Genomic DNA, 27,158 nt, shown 5'->3' on the forward strand with positions numbered 1-27,158 from the left:
TGGCAGCAGTGGGTTTAGTGTTCTCCTGCCACAAGACAGCAGTTAAATCCTATAGCCAACAGATGCAGCAATTCTGGACTGCAGCAGTCGCTATCACTAATAGGGGCTCTCCCCAGGCAAGACACCAGCTTCAGGAGCAGAAGGTGCTCCATGGCAGAGGGGCAAAGTTTCTTCCATCCTCTCAAAGGTGGATTATCTCCTCTACAATGTAGCAGTGCATTTTCCTGCTGACTCTACAAGTCCCATGTCTTAGGACTGAGCAGCTTCCCAGTCCCTGGGGAAGCATGAAGCAGCCGTCTGACTGCAAGAGAAAACTCCTTGGTGTTGCAAAACAAAAGCAGCATTTTTGCCTAGTCTGCTGTGTCTGGCATAATGGGACTGTTACCCTGACTGGAGCCTTGTACACAACTGCAATATAAAGCATATCTGTACACCAGTTCCACAGGAGGCACAAGGTGACACCTGTAGAGTCTCCCTATTGCCAGATACTCCTTTTCAAGCTAAGCTACAGACAGCACCTGGCAGGAGCTGTATGCAGATTTAGGGGAAGTCCTGCAGATTAGAGCACCCAAATTCCAGCTCATCAATGCTCAAGCACTAGCACTGCAGGAAACCAGATCAGCCATCATAATTTTAGACTGATAACTTTTTGCACTTCCTTCCTCCTGGCCAGCTCCCTGTGGATTTATACAGCAGAGTCACTGCTAGAACCATCCCAACTGCTGTTTGCCGGCAGCACCTGCCCCTCCCAGCCAGGCTCTAGAGACAGACAACCCAATGCTGAGCCCAGTGCATCTGCAGTCAGGATTTCCTGATTCTGATCACCCTGGCTCAGTGCTGAAATGCCAGGTGCAGCACCGAGTGACTGGGGTAGCCAGCAGGGAATCAATACCTGCATCACTGTAGTGCCAGAGATTACTGACAGGCACTAGACTGTCTGTTCACATGCTGCTTTCTGCCTTTGCTACACAAGGCATGGCCAGACAATACCAGCTGACCATACCTGCTGGCCCCTCTGAAGACTTGTGAAGGTCTTAAGCAGGGAAAGGCACCCCCCCATGCCCCACCCTCACAAACAGAAGAGAAGCCATTTCACATAGCACTTCCCAAAGCGCTCCAAACATGGTCTGAATCCCCCCTACCCCTACTTCCCACAAAGCTTTTCATGGCAACTCCCTGGTCCTAAGGAGGGAGGGAGGGACAAGACTCTGCAGATGTGGGAGGTGCAGACAAACAATGTAACAGCTGCACACCAATGCCAGCATTTCAATTCTTGAGCCAAGCATATGCCATACCCACAGCAAGGCAAGCTACGGTCACCCATTCAAGTGCCACTTCTCCTGCCTCTTCATTTAGTCTCCTGCACCAAGCAGGCAGACAGAATGTAGCCAGCACATTCTGCAGGAGTGGAGAGACTATGGTGACTGCAATGGCACTGCCAACCAAATGGCTCTGGGTATATGAATATGGGTCCTGTACACCATGCATGTTCCCCCGTGTTTTAGATGGCAAGGGGTCTATGTGCTGTCAAAAACTCCCTTCCCCTAGATTACAGGGGTAGAAGTCCCACAATGGATAGTGATTGGACGGCAGGAGGAATGCAAGCCTTTGAGGCTTTAATTCCGTGTCCTCAGCCTCAAACAGAGTATTTCACCTCTGCAAGATGCTTAGCCCTTGCATTCAGGAAGCATGTGCTCCTGAGTATTTTAGTATCACAAGTACTTAGTTCTTCACTGCCATCAGTTCCACCAAGTTTTGTGAGCCTATTAAATGAGGAACTCAAATATGTGATGCCCTATAGAGCTTTAGGAAGTTCAGTACCTTATTTGTGAAGGATGTGTTCTACAGACACCAAAATAATTAAGTGATCAGGAAGGATTTGCAGGAAGGTCACTGGAGTACCCCAGACTAGTTTCCAGTTGAATTTTCTATTGATTCAGAGGTTATTTTGCTCTGTACGATCTGAATTCATATGAAGTCCCTAGTGGGGGTGTGATCTGTGTTGGATAAATAGCAATTTAAAATTTGCTGCTTCCTCAGCTTTAAAACTGAATTTGCATGGTCTTCCAAAGAGTAATGTATTATTTCATCCCACTGAATAGCATGTATCAGTAGCTAGTGAGAGTGGAGGCTGTGTCAAAATGGCCAGGCAGGATGTTGGCTGAGAAAGAACATTCGAGACTGCTACAGCTGATCAGGTTGGGCCCAGAGCAGCAGCAAGAGGCTGTCACAAAACTGCTTTGCACCGCCATTGAGCATTATGTCTTATACACATTATGGCTGTAACAATGCTAGAAAGTTCTGTCAGACCTGGATGTTGCTGGCTTGGTTACAACTGCAGGGGTGCAGAGAGCCATTTAACCAAACTGTAAACCCTGTATCTGATTGAAGCCACTTCAATCCAAGGGGTGTAGCAGCACCCTCAGTTCCAGCACTTATGTACAACTGTGCTGTTCACAGGGCCTTAGTTAAGCTTCCATAATCCAGATTTAGTACCCAGGTGCCTATAAGACACTTCCCAATATGTTGTATGCAATTAATTATCCAAGGCTGCTGCTCCTTTCAGCTCCGATTAATAACTCACCCCCCCCCCATTTTGGAGGACTGTTTGAGTGATGAAAAGTCAGCCATCAGCTCCCTATTCCCAGCTTCACTGGCAAGGGCCAGACAGACAAGACATTAGCAAAGGTAGGAGAAGATCAGGCACAACTGCTGCCTGGGAAGAACTGTCCCTTCAGTGCTACATGGAGGATTTACAGGTCACCAGGGGAAGCCAGCTGGATTTTTTTTGGACTGCACAGGAGTGCAGGAATCCAAGCCTACTCGAGTGCCAATGGCTCCTAGGAACACCCCTCAATAGGAAGTTCTTTCCAGGGGTCTGTGCATAAGCCTGTTTAGTACTCATTGCTCCCTCCCTGCATGGCTACTTTGCTTCTGCAATAGTCACCTGACAAGTCCCACCCCCAGCCATGGGAGGAAGCTGCAGGAGGCCTGCTCAGGGTACCATGCAGATCAGTTTTGCAGTATCTGAAGTAACATTTGGTGCTGCCCTTGGCAGATTATGATCCACTGCTACAACCAAGTGACAGGCATTAGTGGGAAGGGAGACATGCTCCCACAAATCATGAGCTTTGGCATGAAGCTTCCCAGCAGAGCAGCCTGCAACACTTCACATCACTACTACCTTCCCTAAGTAGGGTCACTTCCACTCCTCCAGAACCACCCCTGAATGGCCACCCCCATGGAGAGTGAAAAGACACTGCAACCCACATTCTTGTCAGCACCTGCTATATGCCTGGGGCCTTCAATGTCATCCCCATCAATGCACAAAGATGCACTAGCCTTTTAACAAAGCAGCAGGTTGCTTCTATAAAAAGGAGGAGTTTCTGTAGCAACCAGGCTGAACTTGTGCAAACTCTGCTGAAGCAGGAGATATTGCCATGGACTGATACTTCAGTAAACGTAACACCATCTGTGAGATTGTTCTTTCTAGATCTTTACTATAAGGACCTGAAAGATAGTCCACATCCCCCTCCTGCACCCTACCCAACCATATCACTAAATCCTGGTCTAGAAGATTGAGAGGTACAACATTGCTCTTCACTTCAATTTCTATAGAGAAAACGAGTGCCCAGACCTAAAGCACGCCATACAGCTGGTGCTCTGAGCTAGATGCCAGCTGAAAGCCAGGGTGAACAGAGTTTGAAAGGGGGAAAAGGGCAAAAGAAGCCAATACTTTCCCCCATGAGCAGAGTGAGGGCATGGCAGCAGAGACTTAACTCTTGCAGATGACGTGCCATTCCCCAGAACATGATTTGTTTTAGTTTGAGACTGGAGAAAGTCCTGCCGAGCCCTTTTACAGAGCTGGGAACCTTCTGGCTGAGTTTGGTACTTGGAGCTCAGTCCACACCCCATATGAAGAGTGTAGGCAGCAGACCCAGAGACTGCAACAGCCTAAGCTTGTGTGCTACAGCAGCATTTGCTGCCAGGCAGGAGGTCCCTCTGCAAGCAAGCAGTGCCCCCCGCCCCCAGAGCTTTCTGCCAGCACACCCTATTTTGCCCAGGTAGCAATTTGCTAGATTTATCTGGAGCAGAGCAAGTTTAACACCGCTTCCACACCGCAGTGGCATTCAGCGTAGGCATTTAGCTCATCTTCAAATATACCCTAACCCTCTTGGAAGGAAGGTATGAGCAGATTTTTTAATAAAGTCTCTTGCCCATCAGCACATTAATCCCTCCCCAGACACCACAGGATCAGGAGGTATTTGTAAGTTGTTTCCTGTTTCACCAGCCAAGACTGGATAGTTGCAGAACATTCAGAACCAAAACCTCCCCTTATTCTGTCCCCCAAACTCACCATCCCATTACATTCAGTATTTATAAGGTTAAGAGAAATCCCTCAACCAGTAACAACCTGCTCCTGTAACAGCCACTTTCTGGGCAATAGGTTCACTTTTTTAAAAAAGCAAATCAACAACTGTTGCTGTGCGTAAGCAGAGAGCGACTCACCAGACTGTGTGCTGGTCTGTGCTGCAGTATCAGAGTCCTGAGTGCTCCATGGTCTGTCCCACCCTGTCAGATTGAGAGACTGCAGGCCAAGGCACAGGTCGTTTGTGTCCGGGAGGCCACGGGGAGACTCTTGCGCAGAACTGGGAAAAAGCATCCTGCTTGCCACTGCTCCTTCAGAGTCCTGGAAGTCTGCTCAGGTGGAACAAACACAAGCTGAACAGTTCAGAGATTTTTAGGAGGAGTTTGCCAGAGCTTCAAGCCAGACCCTGCCCTACGATGAAGCCACTGAGACTAACAACTACACCCCAAAGGGGAAGACTGCCATATGTCCAGGAACTAACCCCCTCCCTCCTCTGCCCCCCCTCCACCTTCCTATCCCGTCTGCATTACTGACTGGGCCAGCATGTGATCAGCCTGCTGATGCTTACTGTGCTGACAGTGACGTCACTCAGGCATGCAATATAACCGCATCATTTATTACAGAATTGAGGTATAGAGAATAGATTCCCCTGGAAGATGAGACAGCATGCAGAAAGGAAAAGGCACAGCTACAGTAAATCAAGACAGGCAGACAGCACAAATAAGCCATGAGCTACAGCACAGTGGAAAAGAGGCTCAAGACAGCAATCCTCAGCAGCAGCGACAGCTCAGACCCACTAGTTTAGTGCTATCCAGCTCCTGTCCCTGCCCCTCCCCCTCCACCCACAAACCCAAAAACACTTTAGTCCTGGACTGGCTCCAGCTGCTGGCTCCAGCCCCGATTCAGCCACCCAACACAAAGCTTCACAATTCTGCTAGCATAATCTATTTGCTAGAACTTGGCCACTGTGCCTCCCTGACTCTGCATTGTTTACTATTCAATATGGATAACCTTCAAAAAAAATCCTCAGCACTAGGAAGAGAAGTGCATATATTGCAGGCCAGTCTGAGTTTGCATCTCACACTGGGAAAGGAACTTGGCCAGAAAAGAGCAGAATTCCCAATTCACATTTAGAATGGAATTTTCATGGCTCACTGACCTATCCTTCCCCACCCCATTCCCCTCCCATGGGGGGGAGGAGGGGAGGTGTCACAAACCAGAGCTATTAAAGAGGCTGGATTCCTGCTTTAGTTTAGGAGTCTGTGCCAGCATGCTAGAGAAATGCAGGCAGTTTGATGCGAGAATGCCAGTTTGATGCAAGATCTGGGGGTTGGGTTGATTAAGCCACAAGATGCTCAGCTACCTTATCCAAAATCTGAGTCATGCAGGGCATTTGTAAGCCAGCTCCCAAGCAGAATGACAGTAGTCTCCTCCATGCTGCTCCCAAACCCCTCCCATTGCATGCCATCCCAGTGAACACCCCGCCCCCTTCCTCTTCAGCAGGGTGCTGCAGTGACTCCTGCTTGCCACATTTGTCACATGTAATTAGAGCCACCCCAGGCATCACCAGTCTGGTACTCAGGCCTGTGACCTCCCTTCCGGCCCCACAGCAGAATCTCAAGTGATTTACTGGTCTACATGCCTAGCACAGCTCCAGAAGCTGACACCAATCAAATACCTTAAGGTAGAACCAAGTTTATGCTACAGTAGAAGACAGGCCCTACCTAAGCCTCACAGGGAGTCAGGAACCCCAAAGTTTCTATCACATACAGTATCTGATGATCAGTGGGAAGTCAGGGCCTGCAGGTCAGAGATATGACATAGTAATGCTGCAGCCACACCTGCTGGCAAGCCAGCACTCCATCCCCACTGCCCTCATGACCAATGTCTACAAACACTGTAGATTTTAAAATGATTGTCAGACTAGTACAGCCTCTAATGTGGACACGATGTAAAGGTGCTTACTATAGGCAGGGCTAGTAGTCCTGCCTATAATGGGAAGGTTGGGGCAACCTTAATGAGGCTATTTTAAGTTGCATGTAACTTTGCCAAATTGTAACCATTGGGGCTGAAGTTTTCTGTGCCACTTATCAGCCTCCATAGACATTTCCCTGAAGACAAGCCTAAGCATTCAGCTGTTTCCAAGAGTGAGGCTATGGAAAAGAGCTATTTCTCCCGTTGTAAAGTTCTGGAGATAATCTCTTCGAAATGCTCTAGCCTCCCCATGCTTTGGAGAAGGAACCTGGAATTTGGTAAAAGGCACATCCCTGACCTAAAGGCGGCTGCTGTTGCCGCCATGCATCTATATAGATTCCCCCCACATGATAAGCCTCTGAAAACTGTAGCCTGCACATGCTGAGAAGAGACTTCAGGGATTTGATCTGTTAAACAAGATTCCATCCTGCGCATGCTCCAGTCTCATAGCTCCTAATGCTGACCAGGCCAATAAAGCACATGCCACTGGGTGAAGCGTGGCTCTCCCCATAATGGCTGCTCTGGGCCAAGGCAGGGCTGGCTACTGAACAGAGCATGGAGTCCCTCTGTCTTCAGCTGACATCCAGGCAGTCATTTCAAGGCAGGGGGAACAGTGATCAGATGGGGGAGACTGGGACAAGGAGTTAGTGGGGATGGGAATGTGGGTGGGGGCAGGGACTGGGAAAGAGGTAGGGCAAGTGGAGGGACTGGAAACTGGCTGGGCAAGGAGACTAGGAGTGGAGTAGTTTGGAGCAGTGACAAACTTACTGGGCAAGAAGGCTGGGATTGGAAGCCTGAAGTGGGAAGAATAGGGCTGGGATGAGGAAAGAACTTTTACAGGTAAAAGGGGTATGGGGCACAAAGGGTTCAACTGGAGGGAACAGGCAGAAGGGCACATTCCCCTCCAGGACCTGGAATAGAACTGAAATTCCCAAGTCTCTATTCCTCTGCTGCCAGCAAATATCTGGCAAGGTGACCCTTCCACCACTACTGCTGCTCCATGCAGAGGACAGCACTACTGCAGTCAGTTACTCTGTTCCCTCAACTGGCAGAGGTCAGTACATGGATCCAAAGGCTCTGACCCAGCTTGGGACCCATGGGGTGTCAAGATGTCAACGTTTTTAAAAAATGAACCAAATAAAGTCCAGGTGGTTACATGCAAAAGCTGTCTTGAGAACACTGCCAAGTCAAGCACTCAAGTTCAGAAATGCCAGAATTCAGGTGCTGCCTTAATTCAGCCCCCCTGCATATATTACCACAGTCATCACATTAACAGACCATTTTCTACAAGACCGTGCCTCATTCACTGCATGAAATGCAGTTGCTGTGGGGACAGGTCAGGGCTGTTAGTGAAGGAGCCTATAGGATCCCTGCCTCATTAGTCGAAGAAGTTGGAGAGGAGTAATGAGTGAGGCAGACAACTGGGGAAAGAGAAAGGAGGGTGTGATGGGGCATGCGTGTCTGCACTCAGACTGCAGGGGTTAACCCTGCACTGTGGGCTGAGGAAGCCATGCCCCCATGGCCCTACTGGGCACGCTCAAAGTGCAACACCAGTATAAGAGGGAGTAGCCTGGCTCAATCTTGGCAGACCATCATAGGGGAAGGTGGTGTGCCGCTGGCCCCTGCTGAAGGCACTCCCTGATGCAGAGGCCAGCCAGCTGACAGCAATCCTCAACTTCCAGGCACTGGACACAATTGAGGGAGAAGGAACAGAGGGAACTAGGAAGCCATGAGATGCAGAGAAGTGGGTAGGAAGTAATCCCAGGAGTCTTTGCAGGGAGTTGGGATAACCAGAGGCTAGCTCAGTGTTTCAGCCAGACCCCTGCTGTTTATGGGACTGCCACAGCCCAAGTCTGTGGGAATTATCTTTCCCCTGATGACTTGTGCTTTAAAACCACCACAGTGACTAACTTGTCCTGACCTCCAAGCTTAACAGAAGGAAAAAAAGAGTGCTATGCATTAGATCAGTGCTCAACCTTTCCAGACTTAGTAGTCTGATTTGTCTTGCATGCCCTCAAGTTTCACCTCACTTTACTTGCTTACAAAAAAAATTGGACAAAAATACATAAGTGTCACACACTATTACTGAAAAAGGCTCTCATTTACCATACTTCTATTCCAATTGATTTTATAATTATATTGTACTTACATTTCAGTATCTAGTACATAGACCAATATAAACAAGTCATTGTTTGTATGCAATTTTAGTTTGCACAGACTCCGCTGGTGCTTTTTATGTAGCCTATTGTAAAACTAGTCAGATTTCTAGATGAGTTTATGTACCCATTGGAAGACCTCTGCATATCCCAGGCTGAGAACCACTGCATTGGAGAGCATATTCAAGTCAGACTCTACACTCTGGGCCAGTATGGTGTGAACTCACCCTATAGACCACAAGACATTTTCAGCAGAAAGGCTGCCAGTAATTAACACTTCCAATGGCATCTTAAGGTGACCTGCAGAGGAAGGAATGAGTTCATGTCCTGCTTGTTATAATGAGAGAGGCCTGAAACACTCCAATTTTAATTTATTTTTAAGCCTGGCAATTCAGGTCATCTACAGCTTTCCTGTACCCATTCACTATAGATGGACAATTAGTATGACACACGCGCTTTACTTTTAAGGAAGTCCCAGCTTTGCAAAAGATGGGTACAGGTCATGCAGGACAATGCTAGATAATACAATTTCCAGAATCTGCTTGAGAACACTACCTCCCTAGCTGTCCAGTATTCAGCCTTCTAGTAAGATTAAGGTGATTAGGACCTAAGTGTAGAAAAGGCCTTTTCCACACTGTTAAGTTCTATAAATGTCTCCACCTGCACCCAAACAGATCAGTTATACAAACACCAACTGCTGCCTTCACACATCAAATCAGAGTCAAGAGGCAAGCAAAGCACACTCCTGCATCCTTACCAAGTTCCAGCTTTCAAACCAAGTGACCCCATGAAGCACAAGTCAAGTAAACATTAAAATCCAGAGGTACAGGCTATAGGAAGGCTTCTTTAGCTAACTCTCCATTAGAACGCCTCTCATTTCACAGAAGGTAAGACGTTTCAGGTTCTTTGTAAGACCCTGTGGTTTAGATCCATGCTGGTCTCTAGATGCCACATTGCAATGCTCAACACCCTGCCACCTAGCAAAACCCACAGCCTCAAGTTTGGCTTTAGGCTCCATAGACACTGCATGAGAGCACTGGTACCCAAGAATGGATCTCCCAGAAGCCAGCAACCTAGGCGGGGAGCAACCTAGGCTAGCCAATAGAAAATGGGGGTGGCGTAACCCCACTCTTCAAAGGAAGTCAGGTGGCTTCAGGTTTGTGCCACTGTCATGCTTCACTGTAGGCAGGACCTATGCTGCCAGGAGGGATTCTCCTGCTGATGCAGGTATCCATCTCCCTATTTTTAATGATGCCCATGCATCTCCCTCTGCTCTGATTCAGCCATGCATTCTACTAGAGAGAATAAGTCAGACCCAGGTCCAAGCCCCTGCTCCCCATCAGGCTAAGGAGGAAAGTGAACCAGGCCTCACAGGCTGGCTGAGTGCTCTAGCCACTGGGTTAAGAATCAGAGCCACCTCCTCAGATGGCAGTGTTTTGTGGAGAGGCATGAGGCAGCCGGCATGCTTGCAGGAGACCCACACCCGGTTCACGGATAAGTACCAGGGCTAAGGGGCTGCGTGCATATCCAGCGGCAGTTTAAATGCCATGGGACTAAGCACCTGCAGTGTTAGATAGCAGCTGGGCAGGGTTTTTGAGGATCTAAATTTTGGACCCAGGCACCTAAATCCCTTTGTGGCTCTAGCTCTGAGTGTAGATTTCTATACTTCACAGATGGTTTTTAGGCCACTGGTTTTCATGATTTTAGGCCACTGAATGAGAATTCACTTGCTAAAGGGTTTCTGCCCATAATGAAACTGAACTAGGAGCTAAGGATGTTAATGTCTAAGAATTCACATTTAGCACACTAAGGGCTTGTCTACACAAATTACTTCATGGCAAACTGCAGTGTGAATCCATCCTGCACTAGCCTGCCACTGTATGGACCCTGCTGACACATTAACAGTCCAAAGAGAACAGAAGTACTTGTGGCACCTAAGAGACTAAAATTTGAGCATAAGTTTTCATGGGCTACCACCCACTTCATCAGATGCATAGAAGTGAACATATAGTAATAAGATATACATATAGAGATCATGAAAAGGTGGAAGTTGCCATACCAACTTTGAGAGGCTAATTATGACGAGCTATTATCAGCAGGGGAAAAAACTTGTAGTGACAATCAAGATGGCCCATTCCAGACAGTTGACAAGAAGGTGTGAGGATACTTAACATGGGGAAATAATTCCATTTGTGTAATGACCCAGCCACTCCCAGTCTCCATTCAAGCCCACATTAATGGTATCTAGTTTGCAAATTAATTCTAGTTCAGTTTCTCATTGGAGTCAGTTTTTGAAACTTTTCTGTTGCAAAACTGCCACCTTTAAGTCTGTTATTGAGTGGCTAGAGAGGTTGAAGTGTTCTACTAGTTTCTGAATGTTGTGATTCCTGATGTCAGATTTGTGTCCACTTTTTTGCACAGAGACTGTCCAGTTGTGCCAGCAATGCCCCTCTGCCATGTACATTGGCCAATGATGGCATATATCATATTGGCAGATGTGCAGGTGAACGAGCCCCTGATGGCATGGCTGATGTGATTAGGTCTTATGATGGTGTCCCTTGAATAGGTGTGGACAGAGTTGGCATCGGGCTTTGTTGCAAGGATAGGTTTGGGTTAATGTTTTTGTTGTGTGGTTGCTGGTGAGTATTTGCTTCAGGTTAGGGGGCTGTCTGTAAGTGAGGACTGGTCTGTCTCAAGATCTGAGAGTGAGGGAGTGTCTTTCAGGATAGGTTGTAGATCTTGGATGCGCAGGAGAGGTTTTAGTTGGGGGCTGAAGGTGACTGCTAGTGACAAGCTTATGCTCAAATAATTTTAGCCTAAGGTGCCATAAGTACTCGTTCCTTTTGTGGATACAGACTAACAGCTGCTACTCAAACCATTAACAGTTCATTAACTCACTTTAAATCAAATCCTCAATGAAATGAGACTAAGTCAAAGCACATTAACTCAGCAGGGTACTCATGGACAGTCCTAGCATGCTAGTGGGGGTGGATCTGCACTCCAGTTTGCCATGAACTGTAGACAAGCCCTTAATTTAAGAGCATGGAATCCTGGAGATTTGTATTGTTTGTAGCTAGTGGGTCTTTCTGCAGCCAGGGACCAGGCAAGAAACTCTAAGCAAGGGTGGCCAACCTGAGCCTGAGAAGGAGCCAGAATTTACCATGTACATTGCCAAAGAGCCACAGTAATAAGTCAGCAGCCCACCCCACACTCCCAGCAGCCTGGCCAATCAGCACCTCCCCATCTGCAGCATGCAGGAGGCTCTGGGGGAAAAAAGAGGGGGAGGAGCAAGGGCACAGCCAGCTCAGGGGATGGGGGCAGGAAGGGATGGAGTGCAGGCAGGGCCTGTGGCAGAGCCAGGATTTGAGTAGTGAGCACCCCCGGCATACTGGAAAGTTGGGGCTCTGGAGCCACAGGTTGGCCATCCCTGCCCTAAAGCCTCTCAGTTAAGTGTTGCTTTTCTCTATCTGAGGGCATGTCTACACAGCAAAAACCCACCACTGGCCAGTGCAGCTCTGGCTGAGGCTGCTTCATTGCTTGTAGATGTCTGGTCTCAGGCTGGAGTCCTGGCTCTAGGACCCATTGAGGTAGGGCAGTCCAAGCCTGGAAGTCTACACAGCAATGAAATGGGCTGCAGCCCAAGCAGGAGTCAGCTGGCACAGAGCAGCCAAGGGGTTCTTTACTGTGTAGACATACTCTGAACAGTGCCAAAACTTGACATTTAATGGTATCTTAACTGCTTCACAGCCAGTGGGGGAGTTTTCAGTTAATCACAAACAAGGTAAGCTGTCATTAATCACTGGCCTTTCAATTTCAAGAACCACAGAGAGGAAAGGCATTCTTTGACCCTGGCTCTGCAGCAAGAGGAAGTTGGAGTCAGACCCCACAGGACATACTTGCCTAGCTCATATGCAAATCCATTTCACTGACAGCTAGAACTGTCAGGAAGTCACTGCAGGAGAATCTCAAGTCTGCATCAGCTAGAGGAGCCATTCCAGCTAACACTGCTGCAGCTAAGCACTACACAATGCAAACATACTAGGACAACATTACCAGCTCAGCTGGTGGAGAAGGGGCTATCATCTCAGTGCCTGCCTATACCAGGGGTGTGATTTTTAAATTGCACCAACATGTTACACATTAATTGGTCAGTGTAGAACCAGGTGGTGCACACTGCAGGTAATACATGAAAGATCCCCTAGTGCGCTTTAACGCGCACCAACAGCATCATCCACACATCAATAGGCAACACGTTAACTTACTTTGGAAGTTACTGTCTACACTGTAGACAAGCCTTAAGACGATGATGATTATTAGACCACCCAGAGTCGAGAGGGGATCTGCTTCTAATCACTGACAAGTCAGATTTGATGGAGACCCAATTTACTGAGCTGCTGGAAACAGCTACTGGAGTCCACACAGAAAGTCACTCTTTAAAGTCTGATATCTGAGATGGTATGCGTTTCTTACTATGCAAGTTAAGTAACAATTCTCTGCTTTCCTGATGTTAGCCTAGTCCCTGGTAAGTCACAAGCTATCTTCAACTGTTGAGTCTTACCTGTGTCCGAACTAGGATATCCACGTTATACCCTGCAGAACTATGCTTAAGGCTTCAAGATAGATGCAGTGCCCCAAAATACAGAACTGACACCAACATGCTGGAGAAGTATGAGAGCCCAAACTCAGTGCAGGTGAAGAAATCCAATCCACCTGGCATTTTAGTTGAATATTTCCTTGCAGTTGCAGACTGAATGAGGTGGGGAATGGTGTGAGTTGTGATCTGTAGTGTTTTTAATAAGCTTCTAACTTTTGTGACTGAAGCTTAAAATGAAAGCTTGGATCCTGCAGAATGACCCTTATGGGCTAGATCAATTCTTGTGAGGTAGGCATTTGACACCACTGCCTTAGGGACTAGCACTATGCCCCATTGTGAATTCCAGACCCTCAGAACTGGGGTTTAATTTGAGATAATGGGAAGTGTACTTTCTTCTCTCCCCAAAGAAGAGTTGCTTAAGGCATTCTCCTTATGCTCAAGGGGAATGGTCTTGTGGGTATGACACTGACTGGAATTCAGGAGATCTGGGTTAAACTCCTGGCTCTGCCTTTGACAAGTCACTTCATCTGTGCCTTAATTCCCCATCTGTAGATGGAGGATAAATAGTTCATCTGAGATTAAGGACTGGAGTAGTTTAGACTTAGTTCCTGCTCCTCGCACACAGGTCTCCCCCATGCCATTGTCTTTCCAAAAATGCCACCTTTAAGACTAAGCACAGGCAGCAGACTAAAAGGCAAATGTTCAGGAGTGTTAGCCTCTAACACAGAACTTGCAGGTATATCAGCCATGTTCTACAGCTAGAGCAGGTGTTGCCAGCAACCAATATAATGCTGTATGGGACATCTGTAACTTGGTTTGTTAGTGACTAACAAACTGAGCTTGGGCAACTTCTGGAGCTATTCATTCATTAAACCTATGAAACTGTGTAGTTAGTAGGGACAGCCCCATAAAACTCAGCTGTTTGTCTTAACACTGGTTAAGATTAACCGCAAAGAAAACAGTGACCTTTTTTAAAAGGCTGACATACTGGTAGGCTTAGTATGGAGCATTCAGTCCCACTGGTATTAGTTTTTCCTCCATGTGAAACTTAGAGTCTAAATGACTCTCCAGCCATATAAACTACACCAGTCAATTGAAAGCTTGAACCTTTATCTGCAGAAGGACAACCAAGCTTAGATAGTGTTGTTCTCTTTCTTGTGTCTGCACATCATTCCACCCTTGAAGTGAAGGGTCTTTACATGCATTTGTGTACTTCCTCAATAGCACTAGACAACTATTTAAGTAGTAGTAAAAGGGCACAAGCCCCTTTCAGCATGCATAAAAGGATTACACTCCATGTAGAATAAAGATTGTGGAGGCATCTCATCCTGGATTTTGTTTTGGGCCGGGAAAGTCAATGGAGACTGGCAACAGAAATTAAAGCATGAATGATTCCCCTACTGGGTTAAGTCCTTTTCCTAGCTTTCCCCCCCAGGAGCTTTAGTACTACAGTTTTTATCTATTAAGCTACATTAACTCTTACAGTTGCAAGTTAAGCTTTCTAGTGAAGACAGGCAGTACCTGAGAATGCATGCAGAACCATAATGCTGCCCTTTATGCATGTGAATTATGATCTAGCATTTAGTTATACAACTGCACTATAGGATTTTCTACAGCCAGGTACATGTAGCATCTTCTAGCACTATATACCAGAAGGAACTCAGGAATCTTTCCAATACAATGGGTCTAACTCCCCACTGCCCTGCACAGTGGGTACACAATGCTACCAAATCCAAACAGTGGTATTTTGCAGTCACTTTGCACTAGTGTCAAAACACATGGCGAAAGGGAATCAGGCCCCAGGTGCATGGTGGGTGACAAACAGTTCCTGCAGGATCCTGCCTTTTTCAGTCCTTAAGGGTTTGGACAAGGCAGCTATGACTACACTCCACAAGAAACAATAAATGAGCTTGACCCTACTGCTTCTGCACAGGGGCAGAATTAGAATCACATGGACAACATGAGCTTTGTCATTCTTGACTAGTGACAAATTGTACAACATGCGTCTGAATGAATTGGGTATTCACCCATGAAAGCTCATGCTCCAATACATCTGTTAGTATATACGGTGCCACAGGACTCTGCTTTTTACAGACCCAGACTAACACGGCTACCCCTCTGAACACTAATGTAGTTCTCTTTCCTAGCTTAAGTACCATGAACTGGTACTGATTAGACCCCACCTAATGCCCTGTCCCCATGCAAGTGTGCACTCACTGATACAGGACTCTGCATTTCCCAAAATATGGAAACTCCCAGTTCACTGTAAGTGTTCTAATATAAACTAGATAAGGCAGGGCTCCTTCAGCAAAAGCATCTTCCCCTTTGCCAAGAGGACAGGCGTAACTGAAGCTGCCCATGCTTGTGAAGTGGCCACACTATCCATAAACTGACTTAGGTGGCTGCTGACAGCATGGGCAGAGGGCCACAAGACCCAAGCTGTGTAGATCACATGGCCTGTGCTGACTCAAGCCTTACCACCAGGAACTCAGCTAAGTGATATACTGCTACAAGATCATAGCACTGGACTGCCACTCCACCATCACTACCATTTACTGCAGTTCAGAGTCTGCAGCATGTCCCTTTGGCTCAGAATGGGTAGCTGCTGCAGAAAGAACCCCAACCCTTGGTTGGGCCTGTCGGTAAGTTTAGGTTAAACTTACAGTTGCTTAAAGACTGACCCAACACTAACAGACACTTACAATTTTATGCTGCTTGGTTTTAAGTATTGTCCTGCAGTGCTTTGCAACCCAAACCATGCAGCATTCTGCTGATGCATGAAAGCCACATGGTTAAAGTGACTGAAAAGCAAAGCAAGCCTACTTTTCATTGTTCAAGCTGGGCAAAAGTGTAAGGAGTGCACAAAGTGGTGAAACACACACCACGCGATTGAAGCTAACAGCTCAACTGTTAAATGCCTAAAACAAATGTTATGTCCAACTTTTGCAGCATTACTATATTTTGAGCTGTTTCTAACGAGATGGGAATGGAGGTTTTGGACCCATCATATCCCAGATGTTTCTGCTGCATGAATGCAGCAGAAACCTTAGGAAGCTTCACTCTATAAATCTGGCTTCTTGGTGACATGGATTAGTCATATTTTTAATTAAATATTAGTTTTTATCCACACACCAGTCCAGCAATGTTATCCTCTGTACTTAAGTGAACTGCACCCCTTATTTCAACCTCCTGTTGGAGAGAATGAGATCTGATATGACACTTACTCAGGTCTCAGTTGTAGAGAGACCCCTTACATATTTTCTCATTCAGTCAGCATGTTATGGCTTTTGCCAATCCAAGAACCACTTTGGAAAGAGAAGCCAGTGAAGACCACAGCATACTGTGGTAGACAGGGAACAATACTGCCTCCATATTGTAATCATGTAGTGCTTGGAATGGAAGTCTCTTCAGTCACATTTGACATTTTGGATATTTTAAGCCCAGTGTATTGATCAAGGCAAACTTATGCCAAAGTCCCATAGTTTGCCCTTGTGTCATCATGAAGACTCTCCACAAAGAACCTGGAACTCAAAACGGGGCTGAGTAACAGACATGCCCATTAAATGAAAGCTGCCCAGTTAGTTTTTAGCTTACACCATGCTATGGCAACTGTGCTCCACACTGCCCAGGGAGTAGGATACATCCATAACCAAACCTATGGTTCCTGAACTAGAACACTTGGATCCACTGGCTGAAAGGACCCAGAAGAGGTTTACTAGCAGCAGGCTGGATGAACAGACATCCACTCCCCTTTGGGGCTTGCAAGCATAAGCTGAGTCTTCACTAGGAGCATTTTCCTAGTATAGCTATGTTGGCAAAATTTTAGGAAAGACCAGGCCTAAAGGCAAGATCTACACTACAGACCTATATTGGTATAACTACATCACTCAGGGGTGTGAAAAATCCACACCCCTGAGCTATGTAGTTACACTGACCTAACCCCAAAGTAGGTAGTGCTATGTTGACAGGCAAGCTTCTCCTGTCAACACAGCTACCACCTCTTGGGGAGATGGATTAACTACGCCAATGGAAGAAGCTCTCAGTGTAGTAGTGTCTTCACTGAAGTGTTGCACAGGTGCAGCTGCACTGCTGTACACAAAGATGAGCCCTAAAAAAAAAAGCATAAAAGTAGGCAACTGAACCCAAAATGAGTCTTGCACCAAGCAGATTAGCACCACTGCAAGAGGTGACAGACTGTTTCCATGCAAGTGTGTGTGTAAGCCAGAATTAAGACCCTGACCAGACCAGGAAAAGGGACTTGACCTTTTTGATATTTCTATGGCAGAAACAGAAGGAAACTGTTGAAAGACTCAGGCTCTCATGCATCACAGGGCTGCGCGCGCACACACAGTGGTTTCCATGACAAGTCATCTTTAATTACACATCCCACTTGTTAGTACTCTTAAGAGATAAGCAAAACAGGTTTACATATTATATCCAGCTATGGAATCCCTGTACTGCAGGCATCTGACATTGCTCCCTGTGCTCTTATGAGCACTAGCCAACCAAGTCACCTGGCAAAAGGTCACGTCTTCCCTTTGTAATGGGTGTCGTGCAGACTCCACTGAAATCCAGAGAGTTATCCAGCATGGCATTTATTCTGCGGAAGATATCTGCATTGCTGCAAGTGGAGAGAGCAGGTGCATCAGGGCTATCCCAGCAGTCTTTGGTGGTCCTTCCAATATCTTCCTTCTAGGCAGAAAGGGGAAGTGTTAGTGTCTTGCCAGTTAACATCTGACTTACATGGCCTACTTTGACCAAGGTATTTTTCCAGCCATAGTCTGATTTTACATTCAAATGCTTGGTTACTTTTACCTTTAGGCCTCTAGACTCAGGGCTAGTCTGCACCGGCAACACTAAAGTGCTGCCGCAGTAGTGCTTTAACATGCCTTTTGTGATCGTGGCGCAGCACTAGGAGAGAGAGCTCTCCCAGCACTCGAAAAAACCCACCTCCACAAGGGGCACAGCTCCCAGCACTAGGGCACTGTTTACACTGCTTTCTCACAGGGTTGTAAAGTTGCAGCACTGTTAATTGCCAGTGTAGACAAGCCCTTAGAGCCACATCTCAGTACAGTTCCTTGGGTCAGAAGAGCGTCAAGAACATGAGTGAGCAAGTTTGTTAGTATAAAGAATGACCAGTGAAATCAGAACACCCCTCCTCAAGTCTTACCCTGTTCTGTAAGAGAACCTAGTCAAGCAGTGTCTTGCCTGGGGCTGCACAAGTCAGCTGCATAACTGGGATATGGGACTCAGTTCCTGTCTACCAGTCCTAGGATCATATCACAATAGCTACTGAGAACCCTTTCAGCACTGGATGTGCAAGAGGCCACCCAGCTCTAGTTTGACAAGGCCCTGGAATTTGGCATATCCAAAGTACAGGTACATTTGAGCCAATACATGTTTTCCAAACACACACCACACAGATGCCCTTCTGTACTTTGTCTACACTGCATAGTCTGGGGGTGGGGGTTGCCCACAGATAGATTTTAAGTTATGGGAAGTAGCACTTTCATCACTGCCTTGAACATTAACTGCACACACATGGTGATAGTCTGATCCACCAGTCTAGACACTACCTGTATAAACACTTTCTTCTGAAGAGACAGTCCATACTCCCACTTGCTAGAGGCAAGGAAAAGAAACCTGGGACATTCTGGGGTGCAGCAAAGCTCACATGCCTTGTCTATAGTGGTTCTCCCAGGGCTAGCCATGCCCCACTAACAGATTAACCACAACCATGCTTGCCCACATTCAACAGGAATTTGCTGTTGATCACTGTTAGCATTTTCTAACAATGCATTGAGTCAGACTCTGCCCAAGCTTCCCCCTAGCTGCTTGATTTTCACTATCAGGTATGGAGCTCAGGACAGCAATTCCAGGTACTACGGCCCAACTCAGCAATCATAGCAGTAGGGTTAGTGAGAGTCACTCCCTTGCGAAAAAGGGTGGTGACACCTGACTTCATGGTTACCTCTCAAAAGCTACAGGAATGGTTTCACTTGGAGGGAAGTGGGGAAAGGGAGGAAGCAGCACTTGTGATCCTGGCAGACCAGGCGTGAGCTCCTGCCAAGGTTCCCATGTCTCAGTTGAATATTGAAATACAGAGCTGGAACCAGTCTGGCTCACCTCTTAAAATAGGTATTAGAATTATATGAATGTGTTTAGACTTTATGGAATGCTGATGAGATGCTGCATATATTAGTTACCTTACAATACGATGTTATAAATGAAATGTTCAAACATTTGCATTGTAAGCCTTAACTGTAAATTAGACAGGAGAGAGGCATTAACTAGAATGAAATGCTGGTCCCCTACAAAAAAGGCATTATGCCATGCCCAACAAGGAAGGTCCGTTGACAGACTAATATTCCACTCATCAATTCTCACACAGGAGTCTCGCAAGTGAATTCCTCCCATTGACTAAGTTTGCAGCTCAAAGCCAGGAACAAAACCCCTCATCAAGGAGGAACTATACCATTATTGCTTTGACTCTGGGGGTAAGGTTTTCTAGGCATAACAAGAATGCCAGTGATGAGCCTGAGGTTCACCAATGGTCTGTGAGCTCCATTCCAGTGGTCCATGGATAGTTCCCTGTAAGGTGCACAACTGGGTGGCCACACACTCCCCAGAATGAAGGGCCACCCACCTAATAGTTGAGCCATGCAGGTGTGGCTCCACTAATTAGGAGTCTGGACCCTGGAGAAGACATGTAAGGTGAGGTGGTGGCCTTAGGGAGAATGGGGATAGGTGGCAGTGAGGTGAGGGGAATTGGGATGTGCAGGGCTACAGCAGCCAAAGAGGTGACTTCCCCAGCTACAGGGCTGCAGCTGCCAGGGAGAGAGTACATTGCATTAGAAAGGTAAGACTATTGATATTAAAATATGAGTTGTGTACTTTTTTGCTTCTACACATAAAAAAGTGAGAACCACTGTTTGAAGCAACTCATTTTCTTTTCCTATATAATAAACTGGTAGATAGTTTGTTATAGGATTGGCTACAAGTAGTCTATTGTGCGAGATCCAAAGTTCAACTGACCTGGGGTAAGTGAGTGGTCCTTTGGGACTGGGAGTATCCTGAATATTGCTTTGATTCATGGTGTAAGGGACCATTACAAAGATAGATCCACCTGGGTGGTGGAGAGACAGATTGGGGTGCCCAAAGGGAATGTCCGATTTCCCATTAAGGCTGATAGCACCTGAGGAGTTGATGCCTGGTAAGTGGTTGGTGAAATGTATGCACAGAACTTGCAGCCAATTTGGTGCTTGCATGCTGGTTCTTAAGTCTGCCCGGAGGTTGACACTCATGCTCTTTAGCCACTGCAGAGCAATGTGACAGCACTGTTTGCTAGTCCCCTACCCATCACTCCAGTCAACAGCTATTAACTGGAATGACAACCAAAGTAAGCTGAGCATTAGCTTGACTTTAAGGAGGAAAAGCGTAACTAAGTCTTGGGCTTTTCCTGTCCTCCCAGAAGCCCTGCCTCATGGTGACCCTCTAGAAGATGGAAGGGGTCACTAGAGAGCAGTGTACTCCCTGGCACCATCCAGGAGTGTTAGGACTACATTCTCAAGCCCCTGGTGACCAAAAAGCAAGTGCCATGCTTGATCCACACTGTGCTACTTGCCCCAGTCATCCAACTGAGGTACCAATGCAACCATGAGTCTGTGGGGGTGCATCTGGATAAGTTCCATGCAAAGGCATACAAAAGCTATCACTGAGTCTTGCAGTGAAGCTTTAAAATGGGAGGCAGGAAGATGCCATTCCAGAGGTCAGGACTGCAGGAATTGTAAAGGAGTCATTTTCACTATGCAACCCTGGACTCCACAGCCTTTAACAAGCTGGCTACAAAGCCAGATTCCTACCATGAGAACAGAACTAACGCATCAACAGCGGCAAAGCTGGCAAAGCTGTTGCAGCTACTAGCCATAAAATCTGCTCCCATTAAACAGAAGGAAGACAGGGAAGCATTCAGCTCTTTAAGATGGAACATGTGCTTGGTCAATACATATTGACTTAGAATTATGCAAAAGGTAGATTCTCTCTTCAGGAATCTTGGACACAGTCTTGAATCTTGGACACAGTCTTTCATATAAGACAGTCTCCCTTATTACACCCAGTGGTTGCAGTCTGACTAGTGTTCATATGGGAAGGCTTGCATGCCAGAAGTCACGACATCAGCACAAGATCAAGCAAAAACCAAGGAGATGGATCCTGGACTGATTTTATTTTTAGAAGCCCTGTTGATGTTCTCCCCTGTCAATGCGGCTACCACTGGCTCAGAAGGCAGGATCCACCTGGCAGGTCTGAACAAACAAGTCTTTACAACTTTAACCCAAACCCAAGGACATGCCCATGGCTCCTCAGTACAATGGCTCCAGCCGCAGTGTTTTTTGTGCCTGTTTAAACATTTAACTTTAACTTAAGCAAAGAGAACCGAGAAAGTTGTACTGATGCTTAGTTTCAAGGGCAGTTATAACTTTGAAAACTTTCAAGCCTTCACCATATTTCTTCTAGTTTTTAGAAGAGAAACAGGTATTCTGTAACCCAAACAATTATGATACTTGAGAACTTGTAGATTTGTCAACTCCTACTGTACCAGGTGAAAGCTCAGCAAATAAGCATAACTAAAATCTGTTAACACCTATTTAACCCCAGTGCAGCTGACAGCTCCATTGTGTCCAAGGACAGGTGCTTGACCGTGGTTTCTTTCCCAAATTCAAGGTCTTTAATTTGATTCAATCTGTGGAGTAGAATTAAAAACAAACAAAAAACCTTACTCCCCTATTTTTTTATCTCTAGGGATACAGAGACCAGGGAGCTCCGAGGAAGGACAAGCAGAAAGCAGGGAATCCATGTTAGTGCTAGCTAGGCTTAACTAATGTGGGAAGTTCAGAAGCATGCAGAAGGCCATTCTGCAGGGCATATGGAAGACTCTTTAAAGTGTCAGACCTGGTCTACATTAGGAAATTAAGCTAGTATAACTACACAAAATCCACATCCCAAAGTGATGCCATTAAACCAACCTAATCCTAATGCAGACAGGAGACTTTTTCTGTCAGCTTAACTCCGCTCTCTCTTAGGAAGATGGAGAACCTACATTGACAGGAGAGCCCCTGGCATCAGCATAGGTAGGGTCTTCACTGACCCAGTACAGTGTTTTAAGTGTAGACAAGCTCTCAGTAAAGCAGCTTCCATGCTGATATGACTGGCAATTCAGAACAGCAAAAAGCAGAACCAACTCAACTTCCAGGCCTTTGTACAAAAGCAGCACAAAAGGTACTCTCTCCTTAGATGTCACCTTCAAAGATTCAAGTTCAGCTAGAATGACTTACATGATCAGACTTTAAACTTTAAAGTATAGATGAGCCCTTAACACTACAGTGGCTCACCTGCACCACTAGTACTTCAGCGTAGACACTACCTACAACAGGATTCTCCTATCAGCGTAGGCAATCCACCTCTTCAAAAGAGAAGTTGGGTTGACAGAATTCTTCCATCAGCCTAGTGCTGTTTACACCAGGGGTTAAACCAGTATAGCTACATCTCACACCTGGTCTACACTATGCGTTTATTCTGAATTTAGCAGCATTAAACTGATTTTATGCTGCACCCATCCACACAAAGCCCTTTATTAAGAGCTCTTAAAACTGATTTCTGTACTCCTCCCCGACGAGGGGAGTAGCACTGAAATCAGTATTGGATTAGGGTTAGTGTGGCCGCAATTGACAGCATTGGCCTCCGGGAGCTTTCCCACAGTGCACCATTATGACCGCTCTGAAAAGCCATCTGAACTCTGATGCACTGGCCAGGTAGACAGGAAAAGCCCTGCAAACTTTTGAATTTCGTTTCCCTGTTTGGCCAGTGTGGAGAGCTCATCAGCACAGGTGACCACGCAGAGCTCATCAGCACAGGTAACAATGCAGTCTGAGAGAAGTGGAAAAGCTCCAACACAGACTGCACAGGAGGTACTGGAACTGATCGCTGTATGGGGAGAGGATTCTGTGCTAACAGAACTCTGTTCCAAAAGAATGAAAAACATTTGAAAAATTTCCAAGGCCATGATGCAGAGAGGCCACACCAGGGACTCAGTACAGTGCCATGTGAAAGTTAAGGAGCTCAGACAAGCCTACCAGAAAACCAAAGAAAAATGGAAAGTCCAGGGCAGGGCCAAAAACATGCCACTTCTATGCTGAGCTGCATGCAGTTCTAAGGGGATCCACCACCACTATCCCATCCTGTCTGTGGATCCTGAGGTGGGGGTAGTAATCGCAGCCATGGCTGAGGATGGGGAAGATGAGGAAGAGGAGGATGACGACCTTGTAGAGAGCACAGCACTCTGTTCTCCCCAACAGCCAGGGGCTCTCTCACCCTGATGGAATTACCCTCCCAAGCAACCATCCCAGACAATGAAGCCATGGAAGGGACCTCTGATGAGCATACCTTGTAAATATAAGACATGGTTTAAAAGCAAGCATTTAATGATTAATTTGCCCTGAGGACTTGGGATGCATTTTCAGCCAGTACAGTTATTGGAGGAGTCTGTTAACATGTCTGGGGATGGAGTGGAAATCCTCCAGGGACATCTCCATGAAGCTCTCCTGGAGGTACTCCAAAAGCCTTTGCAGAAGGTTTCTGGGCAGCCCTCCTTTATTCCATCCTCCATGGTAGGACACTTGACCACGCCATGCATGTAGCAAGTAATCTGATATCATTGCATGATAAGCCTAGCTGCGTATGGTCCCAGTGATTGCTGGCATTCAAGCAACATCCTCTATCTTGCTGTGTTATCCTCAGGAGAGTGATATTGTTCATGGTAACCTGGTTGAAATTCAGAAATTCAAGTAAGGGGACAGATGGCCATTCCTACTGGGCTGTTTGCCTGTGGCTTAAGAGAAATCCTTCCCTGCAAGTAGCCAAGCAGGAGAAGGGGGGGTGCGACTGGCGCTGAGCTTTTCTGCATTTGGCTAGCAGGGATCTTTCCTGCTACCAGCCACGCAGTTGGGGAGGGAAAGGGGGGTGTTTAACAGTGATCTTCCATACCAGCCACAAGGTGGTTTCTGCTGCTGCACATTAACAGGAAACAAGCAGCACTCAGGCTTTGCTTGCTATTTGGGAAAGGAGGGTGCTGGATAGATGAAGGCTGCAGAAGACGAGACAATGGCTTACCATGGCCGCATGCAAGCTGAATTCTGCTACCCGGACCTGCGTCTGATCTGCAACAAAGCTGCAGGCACTCACTATTAAGATGCAAAATGCGACCTTGTAGTGAAAACACATGTGCTATGTAAGGTGAATAGTGTTGTTCACCATAAAAACGAACTTGACCATTGTTCTCTAAAATGTCCCTTTTCCCCCCTCCCTCATGCAGCTGCAAATTTTTCAAGCCTCCCTACTCCGTCCCGAAGGCACTCAGATAAGGTGATGGAAAAAAAGATAAGTTTTTGAAAATCATGGAAGTGACCAGCAATGAAAGAGCTCATCTGAATGAGTGGAAGGATGTGGTAGCAAAGTACAGGAAAGATGCCAGTGACCACGACGACAGGAGGGATGCATGTGAGAAAAGGAGGGATGCTTGAGATGAGAGGTGGCAGCAGGAAGATCAGCGGTGATGGGATGCAACTCTGGGGCTGCTGCATGATCAAACTGACATGCTCCAGCGTATGGTGGAGCTTCAGGAATGGCAACAGGATCACAGAGTGCCACTGCAGCCCCTGTATAACCACCCTCCCCCCTCACCATGTTCCTTAGCCTCAGCCTCCTCACCTGCCAGATGAGTAAACTTGTGGGGGTAGGCTCTGTGCACCTGCCCACTCCACCCAAGTGGACAGCCCAACCAAAAGGCTCATTATTATGAAATATTTTTAGTGGCCTTTTCCTTCCCTACTATTCTCCCAAACCCCACCCAGGCTACCTTGTCAGTTCTCTCCCTCTTTTTATAATTAGTAATAAAAAATACATCATTTTTAAATGAGAGTGACTTTATTTCCTTAGAAAGCAAGCTGTGATTGAAGGGGGAGGCTTACAGGGAATGAATCAATCAAGGGGGGGTTCATCAAGAAGACAGTCACACTGTACCCTGGCCAGTGATGAAACTGGTTTTCAAAACTTCTCTAATGTGCACTGCTTCCTAGTGTGCTCTAATAGCCCTGGCATCTGGCTGTGTGTAATCAGCAGCCAGGTGATTTGCCTCAGCATCCCACCCCACCATAAAGGTCTCCCCTTTACTCTCAGAGATTGTGGAGCACAGCAAGCAGCAACAACAGGGACATTGGTTTGGCTGAGGTCTGAGCGAGTCAGTAATGTGCACCAGCGCACCTTTAAATGGCCAAATGCACATTTTACCACCATTCTGCACTTGCTTAGCCTGTAGTTGAACAGCTCCTGACTGTCCAGGCTGCCTGTGTATGGCTTCATGAGCCATGGCATCAAGGGGTAGGCTGGGTCACCCAGGATAACTATGGGGATGTTGAAATGCCTAACTTATTTTCTGGTCTGGGAAGTAATTCCATGGCTGAAGCTGTTTAAATAGGAGTAGTGTTCCTGAAGATGCGGGCGTCATGAACCCTTCCCGGCCATCCCACGTGGATGTTGGTGAAATGTTCCTTGTGATCTACCAGTGCTTGGGCACCATGGAAAAAGTACCCCTTGTGGTTTATGTACTGGGTGCCCTGGTGCTCTGGCACCAAGATAAGGATATGGGTTCCATCTATCACCCCACCACACTTAGTGGATGGCTTTGCTGCAAGGGAATCCCTATGACATGCACACTTCCCAGAGTCACAACCTTTCATAGCAGCAGCTTAGTGACTGCTTTGGCTACTTGCATCATAGCAGCCCCCACAGTAGATTTGCCCACTCCAAATTGATTCCTGACTGATGAGTAGCTGTCTGGCATTGCAAGCTTCCAGAGGGCCTTTGCCACTTGCTTCTCAACTGTGAGGGCTGCTCTCACCTTTGTATTCTGGCACTTCAGGGCAGGGGAAACTAGTCAAAGTTCCATGAAAGTGCCCTTACACATGCAAAAGTTTGCAGGTGTGGGACGATTCCCAGTGGCTGCAACACTATGCAGTCCCACCAGTCTGTGCTTGTTTTCTGGGCCCCAAAAATCAGCATTCAATGGCTAGAACCTGCCCCATTACCAGCAGGATCTCAAACGTGCCAGGGCCTGCAGTTTGAGAGAATTCTGTGTCCATGTCCTCTCACTCTTGTCGCCGCTCTGCTGTAGCCACTGCCTCCTTGCCTGGCTTTGCAGGTCCTGATTCAGCATTGACTGCATGAGAATGCGTGAGGTGTTTAAAACGTCCATGATTGCTGTCTTGAGCTCAGCAGAGTCCATGCTTGCTGTGGAATGGCATCTGCACAGTTCACCCAGGAAAAAAGGTGCGAAACAGTTGGCTGCTGCTGCTTTCACAGAGGGAGGGGAGAAGCTGTACCCAGAAGCACCAGCTGCAATGTTTTTTGCCCCATCAGGCACTGGGATCTCAACCCAGCATTCCAATGGTGGGGGAGACTGTGGGAGCTATGGGATAGCTACCCACAGTGCAATACTCAGGAAATCAACACTAACCTCAGTACATGGACACACCGCCAAATTAATGTTCTTAGTGTGGCTGCGTGCACTCGACTTTATACAATCTGTTTTACAAAACCAGTTTATGTAAAATTGGAATAATCCTGTAGCGTAGACATACCCTCAGTGGTGTGGATTTCATACCCCATGAGATGTAACTATACTGATTAGAATTCTAGTGTAGACCAGGCCTATGCCAGAATATGTGCAGAGTCACAAGAAGCTCCATTTGTTCAAGCTTTTGTTCAGATTCATAATATGAATATTGCTTCAGTCTCCCAGACAAGCCTACAGTCCCTCAAGGCAAAGTCACCTCAAGTGAGAGCTTGACATCAAAACTATGGTTCCAGGGAAGCTGTGCTAGTAATCCTTGCCCTGCAACCCACAAAGCTAGCTGTTTTGCAGGTTACTGCATGCATACAGCTCTACAATCCTTACAGTAAAGGTAGACTGTTTATACATTTCCCCCTTGCATCTCCCTTGACTCCCCCACCT

The 27,158-nt window shown here is 46.8% G+C and overlaps 1 protein-coding gene across 7 annotated transcripts in view; it reads right to left on the reverse strand.

Moving 5' to 3' along the window:
• Window positions 1–27,158, reverse strand: part of LOC115658385 (cytoplasmic polyadenylation element-binding protein 1) — a 79,959-nt gene that overhangs the window by 39,745 nt on the left and 13,056 nt on the right. For 5 of the 7 annotated variants that reach the window (XM_030577201.1, XM_030577198.1, XM_030577200.1 and 2 more), the window contains exons 2-3: window positions 17,608–17,785; window positions 4,510–4,698 (exon numbers count right to left, since the gene is read on the reverse strand). In XM_030577201.1, coding sequence (XP_030433061.1) covers window positions 4,510–4,698; window positions 17,608–17,785 — 367 coding nt within the window. Of the gene's footprint in view, window positions 1–4,509; window positions 4,723–17,607; window positions 17,786–27,158 lie in introns of those variants that run through there. The other 2 variants (XM_030577199.1, XM_030577202.1) reach the window with 2 other exon arrangements.

The sequence above is a fragment of the Gopherus evgoodei genome, chromosome 10 (genome assembly GCF_007399415.2).
Source record: "Gopherus evgoodei ecotype Sinaloan lineage chromosome 10, rGopEvg1_v1.p, whole genome shotgun sequence".
NCBI lineage: Eukaryota > Metazoa > Chordata > Testudines > Testudinidae > Gopherus > Gopherus evgoodei.